The 23936-nt window shown below is 47.2% G+C and overlaps 1 protein-coding gene across 2 annotated transcripts in view; it reads right to left on the reverse strand.

The window, feature by feature from the left end:
- The window catches only part of LOC140409136 (multiple coagulation factor deficiency protein 2 homolog), a 38692-nt gene extending 15030 nt beyond the window's left edge, over nucleotides 1–23662 (reverse strand). Inside the window, exons 1-3 of one of the 2 annotated variants that reach the window (XM_072497342.1) lie at nucleotides 23359–23662; nucleotides 11181–11267; nucleotides 2319–2606 (exon numbers count right to left, since the gene is read on the reverse strand). In XM_072497342.1, coding sequence (XP_072353443.1) covers nucleotides 2319–2606; nucleotides 11181–11267; nucleotides 23359–23501 — 518 coding nt within the window. In that variant the 5' untranslated portion in view covers nucleotides 23502–23662. The remainder of the gene's footprint in view (nucleotides 1–2318; nucleotides 2607–11180; nucleotides 11268–23358) is intronic. The other variant, XM_072497428.1, reaches the window with a different exon arrangement.
- Between the last annotated feature and the right edge of the window lie 274 nt (nucleotides 23663–23936).

The raw sequence follows: 23936 nt of genomic DNA on the forward strand, positions 1-23936 counted from the left end.
GGAGCAGCTTGAAGAGCTGGGGAACAGAGCCAGGAGGCAGAACCTGAGGATCGTGGGCCTCCCCGAGGGCTGTGAGGGATCAGATGCGGGCACATACGTGATGGGTATGCTCGAGGCGCTGATGGGACCGGAGGATCGACCCCTGGAGTTGGATGGGGCGCATAGAGCCCCCGCAAGGAAGCCCAGGATGGGTGACCAACCGAGGCCCTTGGTGGTTCGCTTTCACCGGCTTGCCGACAGGCATCGGGTGCTGCGATGGGCCAAGGCGGAGAGGAGCAGCAGATGGGAGAACTGCGAGGTGCGCATCTACCAGGACTTGGGAGCGGAGCTGGCCAAGAGGCGTGCAGGATTCATCAAGGTAAAGGCAGCCCTCTTCAAAAAGCAGGTGAGATTTGGAATGCTGTATCCTGCGAAGCTTTGGGTGACGTTTGAGCAGCTTCATTACTACTTCGAGACACCAGAACAGGTTTGGGCCTTCATTAAAGAGAGGAAGCTGGACTTGAACTAACGGACATTTGGTTTGTTTTTCAATGCTCTACAGTGGCGGCGGTATGTTAACCTAACTTGTTTTGACTAGAAATAGACTTTTATTAAAAGAAGAAGCTGGACTTGAACTAAAGGACTCGGCTCACAGAGCTGTTGTGTGGCGGTGGTCCGTTAAATTATCCTGCACTGTAATGTTTTATTTAAGATTGTATTCAGCCTGGACAGAGAGTGGGGGCTGGAGGGCACACTGTTTGGGAGCTTGCAACGGGGTGGGGGGGGGGGGGGGGGCCTGCAAAGGGGGTCCCGCGCTTGGTACCTTTTGGCGGGAGACCGGGGCCTCTGATAGGGGGATGGGCTATGGGCTGGGTAAGGGACTTGAAAGGGCACGGGGAGATACAATCAGGTTAATGGGTCTTTGGGGTGTGGGGGGAGGGCCCGAGCATTCGGGCGGGAGACAGCCAGGCGCTAAGGGCAGGGGTCAACGTAGTTAGCGTAGGTCGGGGGGCACCAGGGAGAGTAGGAGAAGGGGCGGGCTAGGGCCAAGCGCAGGGCGGACCTGGCAGGTCAGGCCTCGGGGTCGGGAGAGGGGGGGCAGCCGGGAGGGAGAGCAGAGAAGACTTAAGAGGGTAGGGGGGGGGGGGGGGAATCAGAAATCCCCGGGGGAGATAGTCGCTTGCAGGGAATAGCATAGGAAACCGACAGCAGCAGCACCCGGGGGGGGGGGGGGGGGGGGGGGGGGGGGGGGGGGGAGGGGAAGTGTGGGAGGCCATCAGGTCCATCGAGTCTGTCCCAACCCTTGAATGAATGCCCTATCCTCATAATGCCACCTAACCTTTGGACACTAAGGGGCAATTTATCATGGCCAATCCACCTAACCTGCACATCTTTGGACTATGGGAGGAAACCGGAGCTCCCAGAGGAAACCCACGCACATACGGGGAGAACGTGCAAACTCCACACAGTCAGGCATTCGAGGCCGGAATTGAATCCGGGTTCCTGGCGCTATGAGGCAGCAGTGCTAACCACAGTGCCACCGTGCCGCCCAATTACTAGTTTCATTGATGTACAGCAGTTGGTTAGCCAATTAAATACTTACCAGTTGCAACTTTTAGTGGCTATTTGTCTCTTTGCACCGATAGAACAAAGCTTAAAATAAAGCCGTCCTTGAAAGAATTCAAATGGACACAAATCAAGGAAACCTGCCTTGGTGATTAAATCGATCTGGGCTGCGGTTAGTTTCGTGAATGCATTCGGATTCCCGCCCTTTTATTTTGAAATCCAGCGCAGAAACTCACAGGACCTCAGTGTGTGCTAACATAACTGGCACTCAAAATTCCTTGATTCTTTGCGCTGGTTCGGCCAATTGTGGGTGAAATGCTCTGGAAAACATCAGTGCTATCCCTGTGAAACTCTATCCCAAACCTTAAAAAAATATAGAAATATTCTGCATTGTTTATACGAAAGAGGATGTGCTATTTTTCTGTTATTATATGTTGAGCAAAGTGTTGCAATACTTCGGACGACACAAGGTGAAGCTTGCATAAAATGCAAGATTTTTAATACAGATAGACTATTGCGTAGGGATTGCCTTTCACGCCTTTTATTCTCTCCGGGGACTGCCATTAGCACTCTTTCCCCTCGGTTTTTGTGGCTATTAGCACTCTTTTCCCTCGGTTTTTGTGGCTATTAGCACTCTTTTCCCTCGGTTTCTGTGGCTGTGACTCATTGTTCATTCCCTCACCCACCAGTATAAATATCTCCCACTTTCTATGCCTTTTAGCTTTGACAAAGGGTCACCTGGACGCGAAACGTTAGCTCTTTTCTCTCCTTACCGATGCTGCCAGACCTGCTGAGATTTTCCAGCATTTTCTTTTTTGGTTTCAGATTCCAGCATCCTGGTGTAATTTGCTTTCATCCATCTCATTCTAAACTCTTTTAGGCCAGGATTTGAATGATTTGCCGCACAGCCAATCATGAGTCTTAATTCATGAATTATACCTATTAGCAGTTTCATTGTGTCATCTGTTGAAAATGGAGCCAGGGTTTCTTCGAGAGAATCTTCCAGTGCAGTCATTATTTCCAGGCCATCCAGGAGCATATTTTTATCAAAGTCGTGCAGACTGAAAACAGGGAGAGAGCGTTATTAGGGCACAAATGGGAAGAATTCATGAGGTAAAGTCATTTCCACCAAGTACGGAAAAAAATTAAATGAAAGATTACATTAAACATATTTGTGAAGCTTTCTTTTCTGTCTGGGTGATTTAAAAAATTTAGAGTACCCAATTAATTTTTTCCAATTAAGGGGCAATTTAGCATAACCAATCCACCTACCCTGCATATCTTTTTAGATTCTGGGGGCGAAACCCACGCAAACACCGGGAGAATGCGCAACCTCCACACGGACTGTGACCCAGAGCTGGGATCGAACCTGGGACCTCGGCGCCGTGAGGCAGCAATGCTAGCCACTGTGCCACCGTGCTGCCCTCTGTCTGGGTGGTTATAACGTTTGCCATGGTAATATTTAAATTTGTTTTTATTCTTCTGGTGGTCGGTCACAGATTTGAGGCTCTTTCTATGGTTGTGTTCAAGGTACATTTTAAAAAATTAATTCATGGGATTTGGGCCTCGATGGCTGGGTCAGCATCCATTGCCCATTCCTAATTGCCCTTGAGAAGGTGGTGATGAGCTGCCTTCTCGGATCGCTGCAGCCCATGTGGCGCTGTTAGGAAGGGAATTCCAGGATTTGACCCAGCGACAGCGAAGGAACAGCAATATATTTTCAAGTCAGGATGGTGAGGTATTACCGTGGGGATGCGAGTGATTTTGGCATCTTGTTATACTAGTGCACACTTCCAGGAATAAAGCATATCAAAAATCAACGTGAAATACTCAGATATCCACAGAAGGGAGAGAACTGGAGCAGGTGCATGAATTCTAATAATCTTTATTGTCACAAGTAGGCTCACATTAACACTGCAATGAAGCTACTGTGGAAAACCCCTAGTTGCCACACTCCGGCACCTGTTCGGGTACACAGTGGGAGAATTCAGAATGTCCAAATTACCTAACAGCCCGTCTTTCGGGACTTGTGGGAGGAAACCGGAGCACCCGGAGGAAACCCACGCAGACACGGGGGGAACGTGCAGACTCCGCACAGACAGTGACCCAAGCTGGGAATCGAACCTGGGACCCTGGAGCTGTGAAACAACTGTGCTAACCACTGTGCAACCGTGCCGCCCTCTATTTAGGAATCATACTATCTGCAGATGGAAGATGACACAAAGAAATAAGTTAGCAATGGGAAAGATTTTTTTTTTTTGGTGGGAAGAGATGGTTGCTAACCAGAAAGCTAAATTTAAAAACGCGAAGCAGCACGGTAGCCTTGTGGATAGCACGATTGCTTCACAGCTCCAGGGTCCCAGGTTCGATTCCGGCTTGGGTCACTGTCTATGCGGAGTCTGCACATCCTCCCCGTGTGTGCGTGGGTTTCCTCCGGGTGCTCCGGTTTCCACCCACAGTCCAAAGATGTGCAGGTTAGGTGGATTGGCCATGATAAATTGACCTTAGTGTCCAAAATTGCCCTTAGTGTTGGGTGGGGTTGCTGGGTTGTGGGGATAGGGTGGAGGTGTTGACCTTGGGTAGGGTGCTCTTTCCAAGAGCCGGTGCAGACTGGATGGCCCGGGTGGCCTCCTTCTGCACTGTAAATTCTATGATAATCTATGACATGTAAAGGGCTGAGTTGGGGTCTTTTGCCTGGAGGCGAAACGTGGTTTTGGAGGAGATGCTGGCCAGAAAAAAGTAATAGTATACAGTCCATTATATACTTCTATCTCTAAATGTTTTCAACTAAAATATGTTTAGATTATTGATTCAGTCAAATATGTACAAATATTATTAGTACTTAGGGATTGCTGACAAGGCCGGCAATTATTGTCCACCGCTGGTTGCTCTTGGGAAGGTGGTGATGAGCCCATCTTCTTGAACTGCTGCAGTCAATGTGGCAAACATACACCCAAATTGACAGTTTGGGTAGTTTGACTCCGTAACAATGAAGGAGGGGTAATATGTGTCCATGTCGGGGTGGTGTGTGAAACAAAGCAGAAGTGGGTATTGGCTGTATTTCCAACCCTGCCCAAACACAAGAGAATCATAACCGCTCTACCACCATTTTGACTGAGGAAGCTGATGCGACCATCAATTCACTGAGAGACACGTTGAGAAGTAAACCGTGGTTTTAATCAGCTTACAACTGAGCCTGCCTGTGACCGGTACAACAATGAATGCGGCCCCGCAGGTCAGCTGCCTTTATACTTCCTGTAAGGGGTGGAGCCATGGGCGAGCCCGTACATGCCCCGGCATATCCCCCTGTGGGTGAAGTCGTACAATGGCCCATAGGTGGAGCCCACAGAGTTAAACACATAGCGTAACACGATACAGCAGTAACATGATATCACAGTGCACTGGTGAATTAACAGCAGTTCCATTCACCACAGTAGCTAACTAGACCCGAGTCAAGTGGTGAAGCTGGGGTATTCCTGGGGCCCACTGCCACATTAAGCAGAGTATATATTTCCACTGCAGCATTAAGGGAGTCGCAAGTCACTTTGTGTTCATTGAACTGTTAAGTAGCTCCAGCCAAAATGCGACGAGTTGGCTTATCATCATTCTGGGAATTAATGTGCTCATGCTGAACAGAGTTGACTGATGAAAACAGAAAAGGCTGGTAAATCAGGCCATGGAATCTGAGTGCCTGGAGTATAGTTCATCTCCCTCCTACTATCAATAATTACTCAAACACACAAAATCAACTGTGACACAGCAGGCTAGATTTAAATGGAACCAATGTCAACTTTACTGACAACAGTTCAGGGATTCTTAGATCAATTATAAGGAATTAATAGATAATAGGCTTGTCCTAGTTGAGAGAAAATATAAATTCATTGAAATCCTCTTAGTGCGACGGACTTCTTATTAATATAATCTGTTAAGCCTCAATGGCAAAATGCTGTAATAAAATGTCACTTCTACACGGAGGTCATTTATCTGATTAGGTTCATGCTGGCATTCTGTAAAGCAATCCAGTCAGTCCATTTGTCCTGCTCTATTCGTGTGACACTCTCCGTTTATTCCGCTCACAAGCCATTCCAATATTGATGGGTAAAATTCTGGAATTGTATTTTTGTTGGTAGTATGGAACTGCCCCCAGTGCATGGAAATTATACCTTTTTTTTAAAGAATGTTTTTATTGGGTCTTATACATGGTATATTTACAGATATACACACAGAGAAACCAAAAAGAAATACCAAAAAACACTACATAATTAAAAAGCCAAGGGGTGGGAGAATAAAAATAGGGGAAGTGTATATACAGAGAAGCAGCGGAATTATACAAAGAACAAAGAAAAATTACAGCACAGGAACAGGCCCTTCGGCCCTCCCAGTCTGCGCCGATCCAGATCCTCTATCTAAAACTGTCACCTATTTTCTCAGGATCTGTATCCCTCTGCTCCCTGCCCATTCATGTATCTGTCGAGTTACATCTTAAATGACGCTATCGTGCCCGCCTCTACCACCTCCGCCGGCAATGCGTTCCAGGCACCCACCACCCTCTGCGTAAAGAACTTTCCACTCATATCTCCCTTAAACTTTTCCCCTCTCACCTTGAACTCGTGACCCCTAGTAATTGAGTCCCCCACTCTGGGAAAAAGCTTCTTGCTATCCACCCTGTCTATACCTCTCATGATTTTGTAGACCTCAATGAGGTCCCCCCTCAACCTCCGTCTTTCTAATGAAAATAATCCTAATCTACTCAACCTCTCTTCATAGCTAGCGCCCTCAATACCAGGCAACATCCTGGTGAACCTCCTCTGCCCCTTCTCCAAAGCATCCACATCCTTTTGATAATGTGGCGACCAGAACTGTACGCAGTATTCCAAATGTGGCCGAACCAAAGTCCTATACAACTGTAACATGACCTGCCAACTCTTGTACTCAATACCCCTTCCGATGAAGGCAAGCATGCTGTATGCCTTCTTGACCACTCTATCGACCTGTGCAGCCAACTTCAGGGTATAATGGACCTGAACACCCAGATCTCTCAGTACTCCAGCTGCCATTTCTCCGCCCAAATTTCCAATTTATCTATATTCTGCTGTATTCTCTGACAGTCCCCTTCACTATCTGCTACTCCACCAATCTTAGTGTCATCTGCAAACTTGCTAATCAGACCACCTATACCTTCCTCCAGATCATTTATGTATATCACAAACAACAGTGGTCCGAGCACGGATCCCTGTGGAACACCACTGGTCACAGTTCTCCATTTAGAGAAACTCCCTTCCACCACTACTCTCTGTCTCCTGTTGCCCAGCCAGTTCTTTATCCATCTAGCTAGTACACCCTGGACTCCATGAGACTTCACTTTCTCCATCAGCCTACCTTATCAAATACCTTTCTTACTGTTTCGTTCAGTTTCCTCTGATTGGGTTAAAAACAAAGAGCTAAGATGGTCACTTAGAACAGGGAAGTGCGGATCGCAACCCACGGGTGGGTTGTGGGCAGGTGTGGGGAGGGTTACAGAATGATTGGTCGTGCCGTTCCCGCAGTGGTCCCGATCATGGGAGAAGGACCCAACAGCCATTACCGTGTGTTACATCGAGAATGACAGCCACTGCCGCCTTTTAAATGTAAATAAATTAGGCTGTGTGCAGTCATCAAGCCAGAAGTATCAGCAAAGAGCAGATCACGCAACCTGCATGCACACTAGATGTCAAGTACCCCCCAGGTACGTGTTTTCTTTTAATATAAATTTAGAATACCCAATTATTTTGCCCAATTAAGTGGCAATTTAGCGTGGCCAATCCACCTACTCTGCACATCTTTGGGTTGTGGAGGCGAAACCCACGCAAACACGGGGAGAATGTGCAAACTCCACACGGACAGTGACCCAGAGCCGGGATCGAACCTGGGACCTCGGCGGCGTGAGACAGCATGGATAACCACTTACCCACGTGCTGCCCTGAGGTACGTGTTTTTGGCACCAAATCACGGAAAAGTGTTGCTTCCATTTTCCGGCTGGTGGCAAGGAAGTCAAGTGAACTGTGAAGGTGAGTGGGTTTCTTCAAAGTAAGAGAGGGCCAGAGACTCAAATAGCCAGTTTACCTCTTGGGCAGGATCTCACAACAGAATCTCTTGGAAAGGGTGGCTCAGGGCAGGACAGAGCAGTGCTGGTGTTATCTTTGTAGAGCTCCAGGGCCTCTGGTTAGCAGCCTACAAAGAAGAATCAGGATGCCAAGCCCATGTGTGTTACATGAAGTACTGGCGAATGAGAGGAAAAGTTTCAGATTTTGAAAGAGAAGTAGTGGATGAAAAATTCCTTTTGAGGTTGAGACCCCAGAGTCAGTCATTAACTTAGAACTGACTCCAAATTGGGGCAGCACGGTGGCGCAGTGGTTAGCACTGCTGCCTACGTCGCTGAGGACCCGGGTTCGATCCAGGCCCCGGGTCACTGTCTGTGTGGAGTTTGCACATTCTCCCCATGTCTGAGTGGGTTTCACCCCCACAACCCAAAGATGTGCAGGTTAGGTGGATTGGCCACAATAAATTGCCCCTTAATTGGAAAAAAATAATCAGATACTCTAAAATTTATAAAATAAACAAAAAGAACTGACTCCAAATTAAAAGAATATGCTGCTGTAGCTGACCTGTAATACCACATTAAAAACATGGCAAAAGCCCATGAGACTTTTAGCATTCTGGTGTAGCATCTCCCAGAAGTATCCAGTGCTGAGTAAAACAAGCACTTTGTTGCTATTGCCCTTCACGACGACCTAGATGTGCGAGGTTGGATTTTCCGTTTTAATAAAGATGAATACGGCACAAAGGAACTCGCTGAAGCCTGCACCAATATGTGCATAGCCCTCTCCTTCTGTAAACCTGATTCAAGTGAGATCGTGAGGACCAAGCAGGCTCCCCTTTCATATGTGGCATGTGTTGCTAAGGTCGGTCTGCATGGGTTGCAAAGGTTGGCAGGCATGGGTCCTGAAGGTCGACCGATTGGCAAAAGTGAGTCCCGGGAAAAAAGTTTGAAAACCACAAATTTAGAAAGTTCCTGTAAGAATGATAGCCCAATAGTCATTTGCTCTGTATAAATTACACAATATGGGTTCCACTGGAGTGTGTAATTTATGTGAGAAAAGGAAGGCGGAAACTAAAAGTGTTCATCCAAGTAAAAATGTAAATGTCACCAAAGGACCATAGGTTGCCCTCCCCTTTGAGAGACGACTGGTGGTGATTTAACCTGAGGGACAAGGCTAAGATGATGGGACGGGGTCTCCATGACTAACCTCAGCAGGTACAGGAATTGAACTCAGGTTGTTGGCGTCGCTCCACATCACAAACCAGCCATGCAGCCAACTGAGCTAGCCCAAGTAATGGAAAGGCTGCATTGGAACCTCCCATGTACCACTTCAATATGGCCGGAGCTGTGAAATAACTGGTCAGCTGTCCAAACGTTCAAATTGACACTTTAACTAGTTTTGTGGTGTATTGTGCTCATAGATCACTGTTCTGCAGAGTGCATTGAGTGGCAGCGACAGAGGAGGTCTCAAGAATTTGTTCCATCAACCCTGTCTCCCAGCACAATGTACAGGAGAGCCTTCAGGGGCGGGATTCTCCCCTACCCGACGGGGCGGGGGGTTCCGGCGTAATGGAGTGGCGGGAACCGCTCCGGCTTCGGACCGCCCCAAAGGTGCTGAAGTCTCCATACCTTTAGGGGCCAAGCCCTCACCTTGAGGGGCTAGGCCCGCGCCGGAGTGGTTTGCGCTCCGCTGGCTGGCGGGAAAGGCCTTTGGTGCCACACCAGCCGGGACGGAAAGGTCTTCATCGGGCGACGCATGCGCGGGAGCGTCAGCGGCTGATGATGTCATCCCCGCACATGCGCAGGGGAAGGGGGTCTCTTCCGTCTCTGCCATAGTGAAGACCATGGCGAAGGCGGAAGAAAAAGAGTGCCCCCATGGCACAGGCCCGCCCGCGGATCGGTGGGCCCCGATCGCGGGCCAGGCCACCGTGGGGGCACCCCCAGGGCCCCGAGCCTGCCCGCGCCACCTTGTCCCGCCGTTCAAAAGGTGGTTTAATCCACTCTGGCGGGACAGGCATTCCAGCAGCGGGACTTCGGCCCATCGCGGGCCGGAGAATTGGCGGGGGTGGGCCAGCCGACCGGCGCGGTGCTATTCCCGCCCCTGCCGACCGACGTGGCGCGATTCCCGTCCCCGCCGAATCTCTGGTGGCGGAGACTTCGGGGCACGGCGGGGGCGGGATTCACGCCAGCCCCCGGCGATTCTCCGACCCGGCGTGGGGTCGGAGAATCCCGCCCAAGATATGAGAAACATCTGTACTCTCTAGAAACCATGTATTCATTCGCCTAATAAGTTACTGGTGGTTACAGAGCATTTGAATGAGTACTGGGTGATATCCTTTTCCGCTGATAATCATCATGCAGCATTACCAGAAATTGTAAATGTACACAAAGTCTGGACAAACTCAGCAGCTCCGGCACCATCTGTGGAGAAAGAAACAGAGTTAATGTTTCGGGTTCAATATTACTCTTCCTCAGAAGAACTGAGAAGTTCTCAGCTCTGAAGAACAATCATACGGACTCGAAGCGTTAACTCTGTTTCTCTCCAAAGTTGCTGCCAGATCTGCTGAGCTTTTCCTGCATTTACTCCAGATTATTTCCCCCGTTTTTATTTTAGATGTTCAGCATCTGTGGTATTTTGTTTAGATGTACACATGGGAAACGGTGCAGTCGTGGATTGGGGGGAGGGCGTTAAAATTGAGCTAAGTTCGATGTCAGGCGGGAGCAGTTCCATCGAAGCCCCCTTCTTTCTGGCCATCCTGAGAATTCCGGCCACGCACCCGATAGCATTTTGGGAATGCTGCATGTTAGGAAAACTCCAATCTTGCTCCCTGCCAACTTTCATGTGAGCACATGTGAATCAAAGAGTTGACCAATCCCTGCCAGATCTCCTGGTGTTGTCTCAGAGGAGGCTATATCAAAAAGGCCACAATCACTTTTACTACAACAGAGCTGTGGGTTGTGGGCTGCTCCTGATGCCGTTCAGATGATTCTTGACTCCAGAATATGAGGCAGAATATCTTTTGAATATCCTCAGTGAGGTTAAAGAACTTCTCGAGCTGCCGTGGCCATGCTGAGGTAGTGGTGAATTGCTGAATGCCCTCTCTCCTGGCCTCAAGTCTTTCTCTGCCCCTGATCATTGTGTTCAGCCCCGGGAGAACTTACAACAGTGAAGAATTCATTAATGTGAAGTTGGTGTTAGCATCAGACTGTTATATATTATAAATGCTCATTTAACAAATGTAATTTATTTGACTTTATAAGATTTTACTTTTGCAGATCACAAACGTAATTCAGTGCACTCAACAGTGGTATTCAAGAAATTTATATAGTGTCACAATCTCAGGATATCCCAAGATGCTGGACAGCCAGGGAAGTACTTTTGAATTGGAGATCCAGTTGTAATGCAGGAAACACTTCTGCCAATTTAAACGCAGTCAGCTCCCCCCAAACAACAGTGATAACAACCAGACAATCAGACTTAGTGATGTACGTGGAGGGGAAAATATTGGAACCTATACAAAATTCTCCAGTAAAGGTGCAGGTGTATCTGACTCACGTGAAATAGTAGAATTCCAGCTCCTGTTCGGATATTTCATTCAAGTCAAGCTCTCCAAGGTGGTGTTTCAACTCTTCCTCGAGGTGGCTGAGAGACAAATATGATTTTATATTGAATAGAAAATTGTAAGCATTGCAGAATCTTTTACGTATGGTCAGAAAGGGAATCTAACCTACACAATCTTCCATTTATCGCACACGCTCCCCACTCCACCCCTAATCCCTTTACCCAGATATCACAGACTCCTCCTGCGAGATTTTGTTCCAGTGCATCAGCAGACGTCTGGTCCCTCACCCTTTCACGGTGTGAAGCCAGAAGTCATGATGTGGAGCCAGGCGATGAACACTGGCAAGTGTGTGGGGGCATCTGACAGCTGGGTTCATCTCCACATTATCCGATCGGTGAAAAATCTTCCTTTCACTCCACCCCGACCCGCAGCCTAGCTGTGCTGAGGCCAATAATAACAACTTGCATTTATCTAGCATCTTGAATGTAGTAAAATGGCCAGGGTGCTTTACCGGAGCATCACCATCCACTAAGCAGCATAAATAAATATTATGGCTGGTGATCAAAGACTTGAGGGAGTGTCTTAGAGGAGGAAGGAAAAGTAGAGGGTTGGAGAAAGTTAGCCAGGGAATCCCAGAGCTTTGGGCCCAGGCAGCTGAAGATAGGGCCGCCAATGGTGGAGGGTCTCCAATGATGGAGGGTTTAAAGATGGGGATCATGCACAAGAGACCACAATTGGAGAGTGCAGGGATGTTGGAGAGTTGAAGGACTGGAGGAGATTACTGGAGATAGTGAGGGAGTGAAATATTTGAGAACAAGGATTGGAACTTAGAGGGGAAGGTGGTGGTGGTGTCACGGTATTATCACTGGACCAGTTATCTGGAGAACCAAGGTAATGCTGCTGAGGACCTGGGTTTGCATCTCAAACACAGGCAACCTTTGTCAATTGTCATAAAAACCCATCTGGTTCACTAATGTCCTTTAGGGAAGGAAATCTGCCGTCCTTACCCGGTCTGGCCTACATGTGACTCCAGATCTCCAGCAAATGGTTGACTCTTAACTGCCCTCTGAAATGGCCTAGCAAGCCACTCAGTTCAAGGCAATTACGGATGGCTAAAAATGGTAATGTAGATCAGCGGAGCACAGCGATAATGGGCGAACGGGACTTGGTGCAAGTTAGCATTTGGATATTCAAGCTATGCTTTCCTTGCTGTAGGAAAACCAGGTTTCAGCATCCTGATAAAGACACGTCGAGGGACCAGACAAATTCTTATGAAGGCACAGTGTTGATGAGATTTTTGCCTCGAGACGTCAATTTGGTTTGATGCCTGATGCATGTCCCAAACTGTCTCAAGTTTAATCCGATTCTGATCACATGAATTTAATTTAGGCACACTTGGTTAAGTGACCCATAAGCTGCTGAGTAAATGAATGAGCTCTTTCTTGCCAATCCATCAAGGAAGAAGCCATGATCCCGCACCCATCCTGATCTCACTTCCAGACTCCATGGACAGAATTTTCCCGACGGGGCTCTGAACCCCTGCCAACTGGCTGGAAATTTGGTCACACATTGTGATTTTGCCCGAGGGTAGCCAATTCATTGGTAGAAGGTGGGCTCGCCATTCAATTAAGAATGGCCGGTAGGGTCTAGAAACTGGACAGCCCGTCAGAGGCCTTCCAGCCTGAAAGGACCAGCAGTTGGCATTGGAAAGTGAGAGGAGACAGCACTTCAAAATGGAGGTGCCATCTCTCCAACTAGAAAATCTCAGTCGGCCTCCTTTCATTGGCCCTAAGTGGCCCTTAAAGAGCCCTGCGTGCTGGCTACCAGCGTTCAGACGGGTGGGCCTGCTGCCCTTACATCCTGCAGAAATGGCTGGGAGGCTGGGGGAGCCAGCGAAGCAGCATACTGGCCACGGGACTGTAATGCCCTTGTCAGATGGCCTGATTTATATTACAAGAACTTGGTGCTAAAGCTATAAACGATTTATTAACATTTACCGTGGGTCAACGATATACAAAACAATAGATGAATAACAGTATGAACATGCATAAGCAACCTCTCTCTTCCAGGGGCAGGATAGTGGCGCAATGGGTTAGCACTGCTGTCTCACGGCGCCGAGGTCCCAGGTTCGATCCCGGCTCTGTGTCAATGTCCCTGTGGAGTTTGCACATTCTCCCCGTGTTTGCGTGGGTTTTGCCCCCTGCATGAGAATGTCACTTTAAGAAATGTTTGTCTGCTCATGTTACTGCAGTGATGTCAGAGTGTGGGTGGAGCTGAGCTCTGGCTCTGCTTTTTAGTTTCACTTTGAGAAAAGCTTGGGTGTGTTTGTGTTTTTTTGGTTTCGTTCTTTCAGTGTTGCAGCTGAAGCCAGACAAAGCAGGTGTACTGTTGATCTCTCTGCCATGAAAAGACTATCTCTTGATCATTTGGTGAATTCAGAATTATAAATGTTTTCAGTAGTGAATGTAAACCTGATGTGCTTCTGTTAAAAGGTGTTCCTTTTGTCTTCTGGGTGTTGTTTGGGAAGTTATTAAGGATTACTTAGTGTTGTATTCTTTGGGGGTTGTATTTGAATTATGGTTGCTAAGATGTCCACTGTATGTTTTAAAAAGGTGAACTTGAGTTCATAGAATAAACATTGTTTTGCTTTAAAAAATACTTTTCCATTTCTGCTGTACCACACCTGTAGAGTGGGCTGTGTGCTCCCCATACCACAATCTAGTAAAAGTTGTGGGTCAGGTGAACTCCATGATACACTTTGGGATTCTCTAAACCCTGGCCCATAACAAATTGGGGGCTCGAGGGGGATAAAAGTCTATCTATTGGATTGGCTCAGTGAACTTAAAGACAGTGAGGGGTGAGCATATTGTGGTTGCTTTTCAGGTGTGGCCTTTTAGTCTAAGTAGGGAGTGTGTTGTGGGCAATGGCTCTTTCAGAGGCTCTGAGGTTTTTGGGGGTGGCGATGGTAACACGCAGTACCTTACGGACAGAGACTAAAAGCAGACTGTTAGATTTGGCAAAAACATTGCAGTTAACATTATCTGACAAAATGCGAAAAGGTGAGGTAATTATGGTGGCGGCTAAGCATTTAAAGTTGCCTGAGATACAGTTTGAGTAATTGGAAATGGCAAAAATTCAGTTACAACTTAAACAAATGGAACATGAGAAAGAATTAAAGTGGCTTGAATACGAAAGAGATAGAGAGGAAAAAGAAAGAGAGAGAAAAGAAAGAAGAAAAGAAAGAATAGCCCTAGCAGAACAAAAAGAAAGAGAAAGTGAGATACAGATCAGGGAAAAAGATAAAGAGAGAGAGTTTGAACTTCAGAAAATGGCCATGAAACATGACAGTCAGTTAAAATTGGCAGACGTAAAGGGAAACGTACAGTTGGATGATAGTGATGAGGATAGTGAGAAAGAGCGTCATAGTCGAAGGCTTGGTGGGGATCTATTTTATTATGTCGAAGCTTTGCCAAGGTTTGACGAGAAGGAGCTGGAAGCCTTTTTCATTTCATTTGAGAAGGTAGCTAAACAAATGAAATGGCCACAGGACATGTGGGTATTACTGATTCAAACAAAGCTGGTAGGTAGGGCTAGTGAAGTGTTTGCATTACTACCGGAGGAGGTATCTGGGACGTATTAGAAGGTGAAACAATCCATCTTAGGTGCATATGAACTAGTGCCTGAAGCCTACAGACAAAGGTTTAAAAATTTAAGGAAATAATTTGGTCAAACATACATGGAGTTTGAAAGGATCAAGTTTACTCATGTGTATCAGGAGGAGCAGGTAATGAAGTCTCAATTTTAAGAGATAAGGAGCTAGTCAATCTTTAATGATAAGAGATGAGGGGTTATGTAGTTTGGGAAGAATGTTGCCAGAAAAGGTGGTAATATGTGGAATTCATGGTGAGAGGAGTAGTGTTCCATTATATAAGGTAAGGTTGGAAAGTCCAGTGAAGAGTGGTGAAGTGGTAGAAGGAGTAATAGAGAAACTACCTAGTCCAGGAATACAGTTGATCTTGGGTAATGATATAACTGGATCGCAGGTGGGAGTGATGTCTACTGTGGTTGATTAGCCAGTGGAAAATCAGACAACTGAAGTGTTGAAGGACGAATATCCTGGGATTTTTCCGGATTGTGTAATAACAAGATCGCAAAATCACAGGTTAAGACAAGAGGAGAAATCAAAGAGTGAAGACGAAGTGGAAGTGCAATTATCAGAAACGATTTTTGATCAGATGGTGGAGGATGAGGTGGATATTTTTAGTTCAGGAAAATTGGCGGAGTTACAACAGAAAGATATAGAAATAAAATGAATGTATCAGAAAGCATATACGGAAGAGGAACCTGAGTGTATACCAGAGTGTTATTCCTGTAAAAGTGATGTCTTGATGAGAAAATTGAGACCTTTACATATGCAGGTGGATGAAAAGTGGGCAGAAGTTCATCAAGTATTATTGCCGATAGGGTATAGAAAGGAGGTGTTGCGAGTTGCACATGAGGTACCAGTGGGAGGTCATTTGGGAATAAGGAAAACTCAAGCTAACATACAAAAACATTTTTATTGGCTTGGACTACATAAAGATGTAGTTAGCTTTTGTCCATCATGTCACACAAGTCAAGTGATAGTGAAACCTCAAGCAGTGATAAAACCAGCGAGCTTAATATCCATTCCAGCATTTGAAGAACCTTTTACAAGGGTCCTAATTGATTGCGTAGGACCGCTTCCTAAAACAAAAAGTGGGAATGAATATCTTTTGACTATAATATATGTGTCTACTAGGTTTCCAGAGGCCATTCCAGTAAATAATATTACAGCTAAAAAGATTGTGGAGGAGTTACTTAAATTCTTTACTAGATATGGACCACCCACAGAAATACAATCGGATCAAGGATCAAATTGTACCTCAAGGTTATTCAAAGAAGTTATGGACAGCTTAGGAATAAAACAATTTAAATCAACTGCGTACCATCCATAATCGCAGGGAGCGTTAGAAAGATGGCATCAGACATTAAAGACAATGTTGAGGGCTTATTGTCAAGATTATCCAGAGGATTGGGATAAAGGAATTCCATTCGTACTATTTGCAATTAGGGATGCACCTAATGAGTCACCCAATTTCAGTCCTTTTGAACTAATTTTTGGTCATGAGGTAAGAGGACCACTTAAATTGATTAAGGAAAAATTGGTGAGTGAGAAATCGGAAATTAAGTTATTGGATTATGTGTCAAATTTTAGGGAACGATTAAATAGAGCAATGAATTGGCTAGACAACATTTAAAAGTTGCACAAAATGTGATGAAACGGGTAGCAGACAAAGAAATCCAAAGTTTGTAATTTTGCCTGAGGAAATAAAGTTTTAGTATTGTTACCAGTGGTAGGTGAACCTTTAAAAGCAAGATTTTGTGGACCCTATCAGTTTAAAAGGAAATTAAGTGAGATGAATTATGTGGTAATAACGCCAGATGGAAGGAAGACTCACCCAGTGCATGTGAATATGCTTAAAAGGTACTTTGAGACTTCCGGTTGCGGCTATGCGGAGCTAAGTTGCACATTCGGCGGCTCCCGCAAAAACAGACTTTTGGGCTCTTTTCAGGGCCCCCAACGGCACTTTTTCAACGTTTCCCGGTTTGGGAAGGAGATTATAACAGCTCCCCGACAGTATATGGCTTCTACTAGGAGCTGGGCAACTAAAAAGGTGGTGGTCGACTCGAAGAAGGTGCGAGGAAAGAAGAACAAAATGGCGGAGGGCGGAGACCAGGCAGCGTGGATGCAGTGGGCGGAGGAGCAGCAGGAGGGTATCCAGCGCTGCTTCAGAGAGATTAAAGCGGACCTGCTAGAGCCGATGAAGGCTTCTATTGATAAACTGCTGGAGACACAGACGGCCCAGGGGATGGCGATCCGAGAGGCTCGACAAAAGATCTCCGACAACGAGGACGAGATCTTGGGCCTGGCGGTAAAGGTGGAGGCGCTCCACAAGAAATGGCAGGAGTGGTTCGAGGAGATGGAGAATCGGTCGAGGCGGAAGAATCTGCAGATTCTGGGCCTTCCGGAGGGGCTGGAGGGGCCGGATGTGGGGGCCTATGTGGTCACCATGTTGAACTCGCTGATGGGAGTGGGGTCCTTCCAGGGGCACCTGGAGCTGGAAGGGGCCCATAGAGTGCTGGCGAGGAGGCCCAAGGCTAATGAGCCTCCGTGGGGGGTGCTGGTGAGGTTCCATCGGTTCGTTGGCATCAATGGGGTCTTCAGGGACTTTTACGAGCAATTGTACCGATCTGAGCCCCCACGGGAGGAGGGAGGGATGGGCCGCTTCCTGGACCAATTGAGGTTTCCAAAGGTGGAAGAGGGACTGGTGGCGGGATTGGGGGCCCCGATTGGGCTGGAGGAGCTGACCAAAGGGATAGGGAGTATGCAGGCGGGAAGGCACCGGGGCCGGATAGTTTCCTGGTCGATTTCTATAAAAAATATATGGACCTGTTGGGCCCGTTTCTAGTCAGGACCTTTAATGAGGCAAGGGAGGGGGGGGGCTTTGCCCCCGACGATGTCCTGGGCACTGATCTCCTTAATTCTGAAGTGGGACTAGGATCCCCTGCAGTGTGGGTCTTACAGACCAATTTTGTTGCTAAATGTAAATGCCAAGGTGCTGGCGAAGGTCTTAGCCATGAGGATTGAGGATTGTGTGCCACAGATCATCCATGAAGACCAGACGGGGTTCGTGAAGGGGAGGCAGTTGAACGCGAATGTGCGGAGGCTTTTGAACGTTATCATGATGCTGGCGAGGGAGGGGAGGTGGAGATTGTGGTGGCGATGGACGCTGAGAAAGCCTTCGATAGGGTAGAGTGGGGGTACCTGTGGGAGGTGCTGAAGAGGTTTGGGTTTGGGGAGGGGTTTGTCAGGTGGGTTAGGCTGGTGTATGAGGTCCCGATGGCGAGTGTGGCCACAAACAGGAGGAGGTCCGGGTACTTTCGGTTGCACCGACGGACGAGGCAAGGGTATCCCCTGTCCCCCCTGCTCTTCGCACTGGCGATTGAACCCCTGGCTATGGCACTGGGAGAGTCGAGGAACTGGAGGGGGTTGGTGCGGGGTGGGGAGGAGCATAGGGTGTCGCTTTATGCGGACGACCTGCTGCTGTATGTGGCGGACCCGGTGGGAGGAATGCCAGAGGTAATGAGGATTCTTAGGGAATTCGGGGACTTTTCGGGGTACAAGCTCAACATGGGGAAGAGCGAGCTGTTCGTGGTTCACTCAGGGGACCAGGAGAGGGGGATTGGCGAGCTCCCACTAAAAAGGGCAGAGAGGAGCTTCAGGTATTTGGGGGTCCAGGTGGCCAGGAGCTGGGGGGCCCTGCATAGGCTTAATTTCACAAGGCTGGTGGAGCAAATGGAGGAGGAGTTCAAGAGGTGGGACGCGTTGCCGCTGTCCCTGGCGGGTAGGGTGCAGTCAATCAAAATGACGGTGCTCCCAAGGCTTTTGTTCCTGTTCCAGTGCCTCCCCGTGTTTATCCCGAAGGCTTTTTTTAGGCGGGTTAACAGGAGTATAATGGGGTTTGTGTGGGCGCGAGGGACTCAGAGGGTGAGAAGGGTGTTCCTGGAGCGGAGTAGAGATAGAGGGGTACTGGCGCTGACAACCTCTGTGGGTACTACTGGGCCGCCAATGCGACGATGGTGCGCAGGTGGGTGATGAATGGGGAGGGGGCTGCATGGAAGAGGCTGGAGATGGCATCTTGTGTGGGTATGAGTCTGGGGGTGCTGGCAACGGCGCCACTGCCGCTCCCTCCAAAGAGGTATATCACGAGCCCGGTGGTGGCGGCTACCCTCAAAATCTGGGGGCAGTGGAGGCGGCATGGGGGGAAGTTGGGGCCTCGGCGTGAACCCCAATACGGAGGAACCACCGGTTCGCCCCAGGGAGAGCAGGTGGAGGGTTCGCGGGTGGCACAGGGCAGGGATACGAAAGTTGGGGGACCTGTTTGTGGACGGGAAGTTCGCGAGCCTGGGTGAGCTGGAGGAGAAGTACGGGCTCCCCCCGGGAACACCTTCTGGTACTTACAGGTGAGGGCATTTGCCAGGCGGCAGGTGGTGGAATTCCCGCGGCTGCTGCCACGCACAGTACAGGACAGGGTGCTCTCGGGAGGGGGGGGGGGGGAGAGTGGGGAAGATCTCGGAAACTTACCAGGTGATGCAGGAGGAGGAGGAGGCCTCGGTGGTGGAGGTAAAAGGTAAGTGGGAGGAGGAGTTGGGAGAGGAGATTGAGGAAGGGACGTGGGCAGATGCCCTAGGGAGGGTGAACTCTTCCTAATCGTGCGCGAGGCTCATCCTCATACAGTTTAAGGTGCTGCACAGGGCACACATGACCGGGACAAGGATGAGCCAGTTTTTTGGGGTGAGGACAGGTGTGTTAGGTGCTCAGGGAGCCCAGCAAATCACACCCATATGTTCTGGGCATGCCCAGCGCTGGAGGAATTTTGGAAGGGCGTAGCAAGGACGGTGTCGAGGGTGGTAGGATCCAGGGTCAAACCGGGCTGGGGGCTCGCAATATTTGGGGTGGCAGAGGAGCCGGGAGTGCAGGAGTCGAAAGAGGCCGGTATTCTGGCCTTTGCGTCCCTGGTAGCCCGGCGAAGGATTCTTCTTCAGTGGAAGGTTGCGAGGCCCCCAAGCGTGGAATCCTGGATCAGCGATATGGCAGGGTTCATTAAATTGGAGGGGGTGAAATTCGCCTTGAGAGGGTCGGTACAAGGGTTCTTCAGGCGGTGGCAACCATTCTTAGACTTCCTGGCAGAACGGTAGACATTGGTCAATGGCAGCAGCAACTCGGGGGGGGGGGTTACTTTATTTCTGCTTTTGTTATTTACACTGGAGGGTCCGGGGGGTGTACATACCAGTTGTGTTAAGTCGGGGTGTTAATGTTAATTTATTATTTATGTACAGGGGGAGGGGGGGTTGCTTTTCTAGACCATGTTTTGTACTTATCCCTGTTGGGTTTCTTTTTCATTTTTATGATATTTTATGAAAACCTTATTAAAACATTTTTTTTTTAAAAAAGGTACTTTGAAAGGGAAGGAGAGAAAAAGGAGGAGGTTTTAATGATTCTAACTCAAAGTGACGAATCAAATCCAGATGACTTGGAATTTGACATACCTCAAATTTAATTGGAAAATGAGGATGTTCTTAAAAATTGGAATAAATTGTTGAGTTACCTTTCAGAGGAAAAACGGACTGACCTGAAAGATTTATTGATATCACATGGGCAAGTTTGTGGAGATAAATTGGGAAATACTAAAATGGCTATACATGATGTAGATGTGGAAATGCTGGTCCAATCAAACAACATCCATATAGACTTAACCCTTTAAAATTGGCACAGGTTAACAAAGAGATTGAGCGTATGCTTAAAAATGGCATAATTGAAGTGGGTTGCAGCCAATGGAGCTCACCCATAGTGATGGTACCTAAACCAGACGGTACCCAACGGTTGTGTGTGGACTATAGAAAGGTTAATGCAGTTACAAGAACGGACTCTTATCCTATCCCACGTTTGGAGGATTGCATTGAGAAAGTGGGACAATCAGCTTTTATTTACAAACTGGATTTACTTAAAGGTTACTGGCAGGTACCTTTATCCTAATGGGCGACGGAGATTTCATCTTTTGTGACTCCTGATGGTATATAGCAATTCAAAGTTTTGCCATTTGGCATGAAAAACGCCCCAGCCACATTTCAACGGTTAACTAACAAAGCTGTTTCAGGATTACCCAATTGTGCGGTATACAGCGACGATCTGGTAATTTTCAGCCAGACATGGAAAGAACATTTAAAACATCTTGTGGAGTTATCCGATCGATTTTAGGAGGTGGGTTTGGTGATAAACCTAGCCAAAAGTGAATTTGGAAAGGCCCAAGTCACTTTCCTTGGCCATACAATCGGACAGGGTCGAATGGTCCCACGGGATGTGAAAACAAATGTTTTGGGGAGTTTCCCATACCCTCGACACAACGGGAAATAATGCGATTTCTTGGTATGAGTGGATTTTACCAGAAGTTTGTACCGGATTTTAGCAGTGTGGTCGCTCCACTGACGGACTTGCTCAAGAAGCGTAACAAATTCCAGTGGACAGCGGAGTGTCAACAGGCATTTGATGGCCTGAAGGCTGTGTTAACCACTGCTCCTGTGTTAGTCATCCCAAATTGTACCAAACCATTCAAAGTGGCTGTTGATGCGAGTGATGTGGGCGTAGGTGTGGTGCTTCTACAAGACGACGACGAAGGGCTAGAGCGGCCTGTTGGTTATTTTTCAAAGAAATTGAATTCTCACCAGACAAAGTATTCCACGATTGAGAAGGAGACTTTGTGTTTGGTGCTGGCTTTGCAATATTTTCACATTTATGTGACCAGCAATCCGTCTGATACTATTATAAATACTGATCATAATCCGTATATTTTTTGGAGCGATTCCGGAATAACAATGCGAGGCTGTTTCGCTGGAGTTTATTGTTATAGCCATTTCATTTAAAAATAGTACATGTGGCAGGACGAGAAAACGTGGCAGCCGATGCTTTGTCACAAATGTGATGAACGGAAGCAGATTTAGTTGGAGGTAGAACAAAAAGAAAATGGACTATATTATTATACCTGTTTGCCTGTGTTGTTTTTTGAAACGATAAAGTATATTTACTGTGTGCATTTCTTAAAGGATAGTGAGAAGGTGAAAAATGAAACCATCTTGAAGTTGATGGTTTCTTTTTTTTTTCTTGGGGGGAGGTGTCATGAGAATGTCACTTTAAGAAATGTTTGAATGCTCATGCTACTGCACTGATGTCAGAGTGTGGGTGGAGCTGAGCTCTGGCTCTGCTTTTTTGTTCCACTTTGAGAAAAGCTTGGGTGTGTCTGTTTTTTTGGTTACGATTTTTCAGTGTTGGAGCTGAAGCCAGGTGTACTGTTGATCTCTGTGCCATGAAAAGACTGTCTCTTGATCGTTTGGTGAATTCAGAATTATAAATGTTTTCAGTAGTGAATGTAAACCTGATGTGCTTCTGTTAAAAGGTGTTTCTTTTGTCTTCTGGATGTTGTTTGGGAAGTTATTAAGGTTTACTTAGGGTTGTATTCTTTGGGGGTTGTATTTGAATTGATGGTTGCTAAGATGTTCACTGTATGTTTTAAAAGGTTAACTTGAGTTCATAGAATAAACATTGTTTTGCTTTAAAAAATTACTTTTCCATTTCTGCTTTACCACACCTATAGAGTGGGCCGTGTGCTCCCCATACCACAACCTATTAAAAGTTGTGGGTCAGGTACTACAGGCTGGTTCCCGTACCAGCCTCCCCTAACAGGCGCCGGAATGTGGCGACTCGGGGCTTTTCACAGTAACTTCATTTGAAGCCTACTTGTGACAATAAGCGGTTTTCATTTCATTTTCATTTCATTTCAGGTGATCCACTTTGGGGTTATCTAAACCCTGGCCCATAACACCCCACAACCCAAAGATGCGCAGGGTAGTTGGTTTGAACACGCTAAATTGCCCATTAATTGGAAAAAATGAATTGGGTACTCTAAATTTATTTCTTAAAAACTCTCTCCCAGCTCTTCAGTCAGTCTGAGGTCACCTGACTGTAACATTCACTTATATACTAATGAGACTCCTAGTGGTCAGTTGGTGAATTACAGCACAACCATGCTATCACCACAAGGGCTATTGTTAGTTCCCATCCACCTCCAATCTCAACCGCAATGGAGTCAAAAAATCATGTCTCCTTTCAATCTGCTCCCAGGCCTCAGACGCCTCAACTCAATCTACCCTCAATATCCAAGGGTCTTCTCCACGTGCCCAGATCTCAGGACTTACGTGACCAGATCATAGACTCTTCTCCCACTGTCAGATCCCAGCCCTGAGCTCTCGGGGAGAATCCTTCTGCTCAGAGTTTGCATACTTCCCTCCATTCCTGTATTTCTCAGCCTTCTCGCTTTACCCCACTGAGAGACATGGAAACTCCTCTACAGCGATCTCAGACCCCATGTCTACCTATAATGATTGGGAAACAGTATCGCTCAAACTTAGTGGCATAACAGCAGTTTTAATAAGGACCTCTGAAGAAATATCACAAGACGGAAACCAGTAACATAGGCCCATAATAGCAGGGAAGGAAGTAAATGATTGCTGTGCAAGAGTTTGCAACCAACTTACTGGTGATTGGTGATGATGCTTCTGTTGTGGAAGGCATCCACTAATACTCCCTCCTTGGGAACAGTGCGCCGCGGAGAATCGCTGCACGTGGCGAAGTGGACAAAACTGAAGAAAAACAGGCAGAGAGCTACGAGGCACAACATCTTCAAACCAACTTGTCCGTTCCTTGCTCATTATGCTGTACTTGTCTTCACCAGATGCGCGACTCCCACGGCACCTTTATCTGTATTGATACTGAGTCACAATTTGTTCTGGTTATAGTTTTGCTAAGTTGCAGCTTCGGAGCTCCAAATTATCCTTTGTCCTTCAGTTCGGCATGGCAAAACATTCGGCCGTAAATATGTAACCGATTAATTTGCAACATGACTTCCCTTTTGCAAGGCAAGCAATCCCACTTTGTACGGCACCCCCACCAAAATAATAATGAAAGCACCGACATTTCCAAATTTGAATGAAGGAAAGATTTCAGGGTGTTTGTTAATTGGAAGTAAATGTATGCTTCGATGTGTCAAAATTGCTGATTGCAAATATGATCAGTAACTTTGTTATTTAAAGCATCAATTTCTGGGTCGGCCAAA

The sequence above is a fragment of the Scyliorhinus torazame genome, chromosome 1, assembly GCF_047496885.1.
Source record: "Scyliorhinus torazame isolate Kashiwa2021f chromosome 1, sScyTor2.1, whole genome shotgun sequence".
In the NCBI taxonomy this organism is placed as follows: Eukaryota; Metazoa; Chordata; class Chondrichthyes; order Carcharhiniformes; family Scyliorhinidae; genus Scyliorhinus; species Scyliorhinus torazame.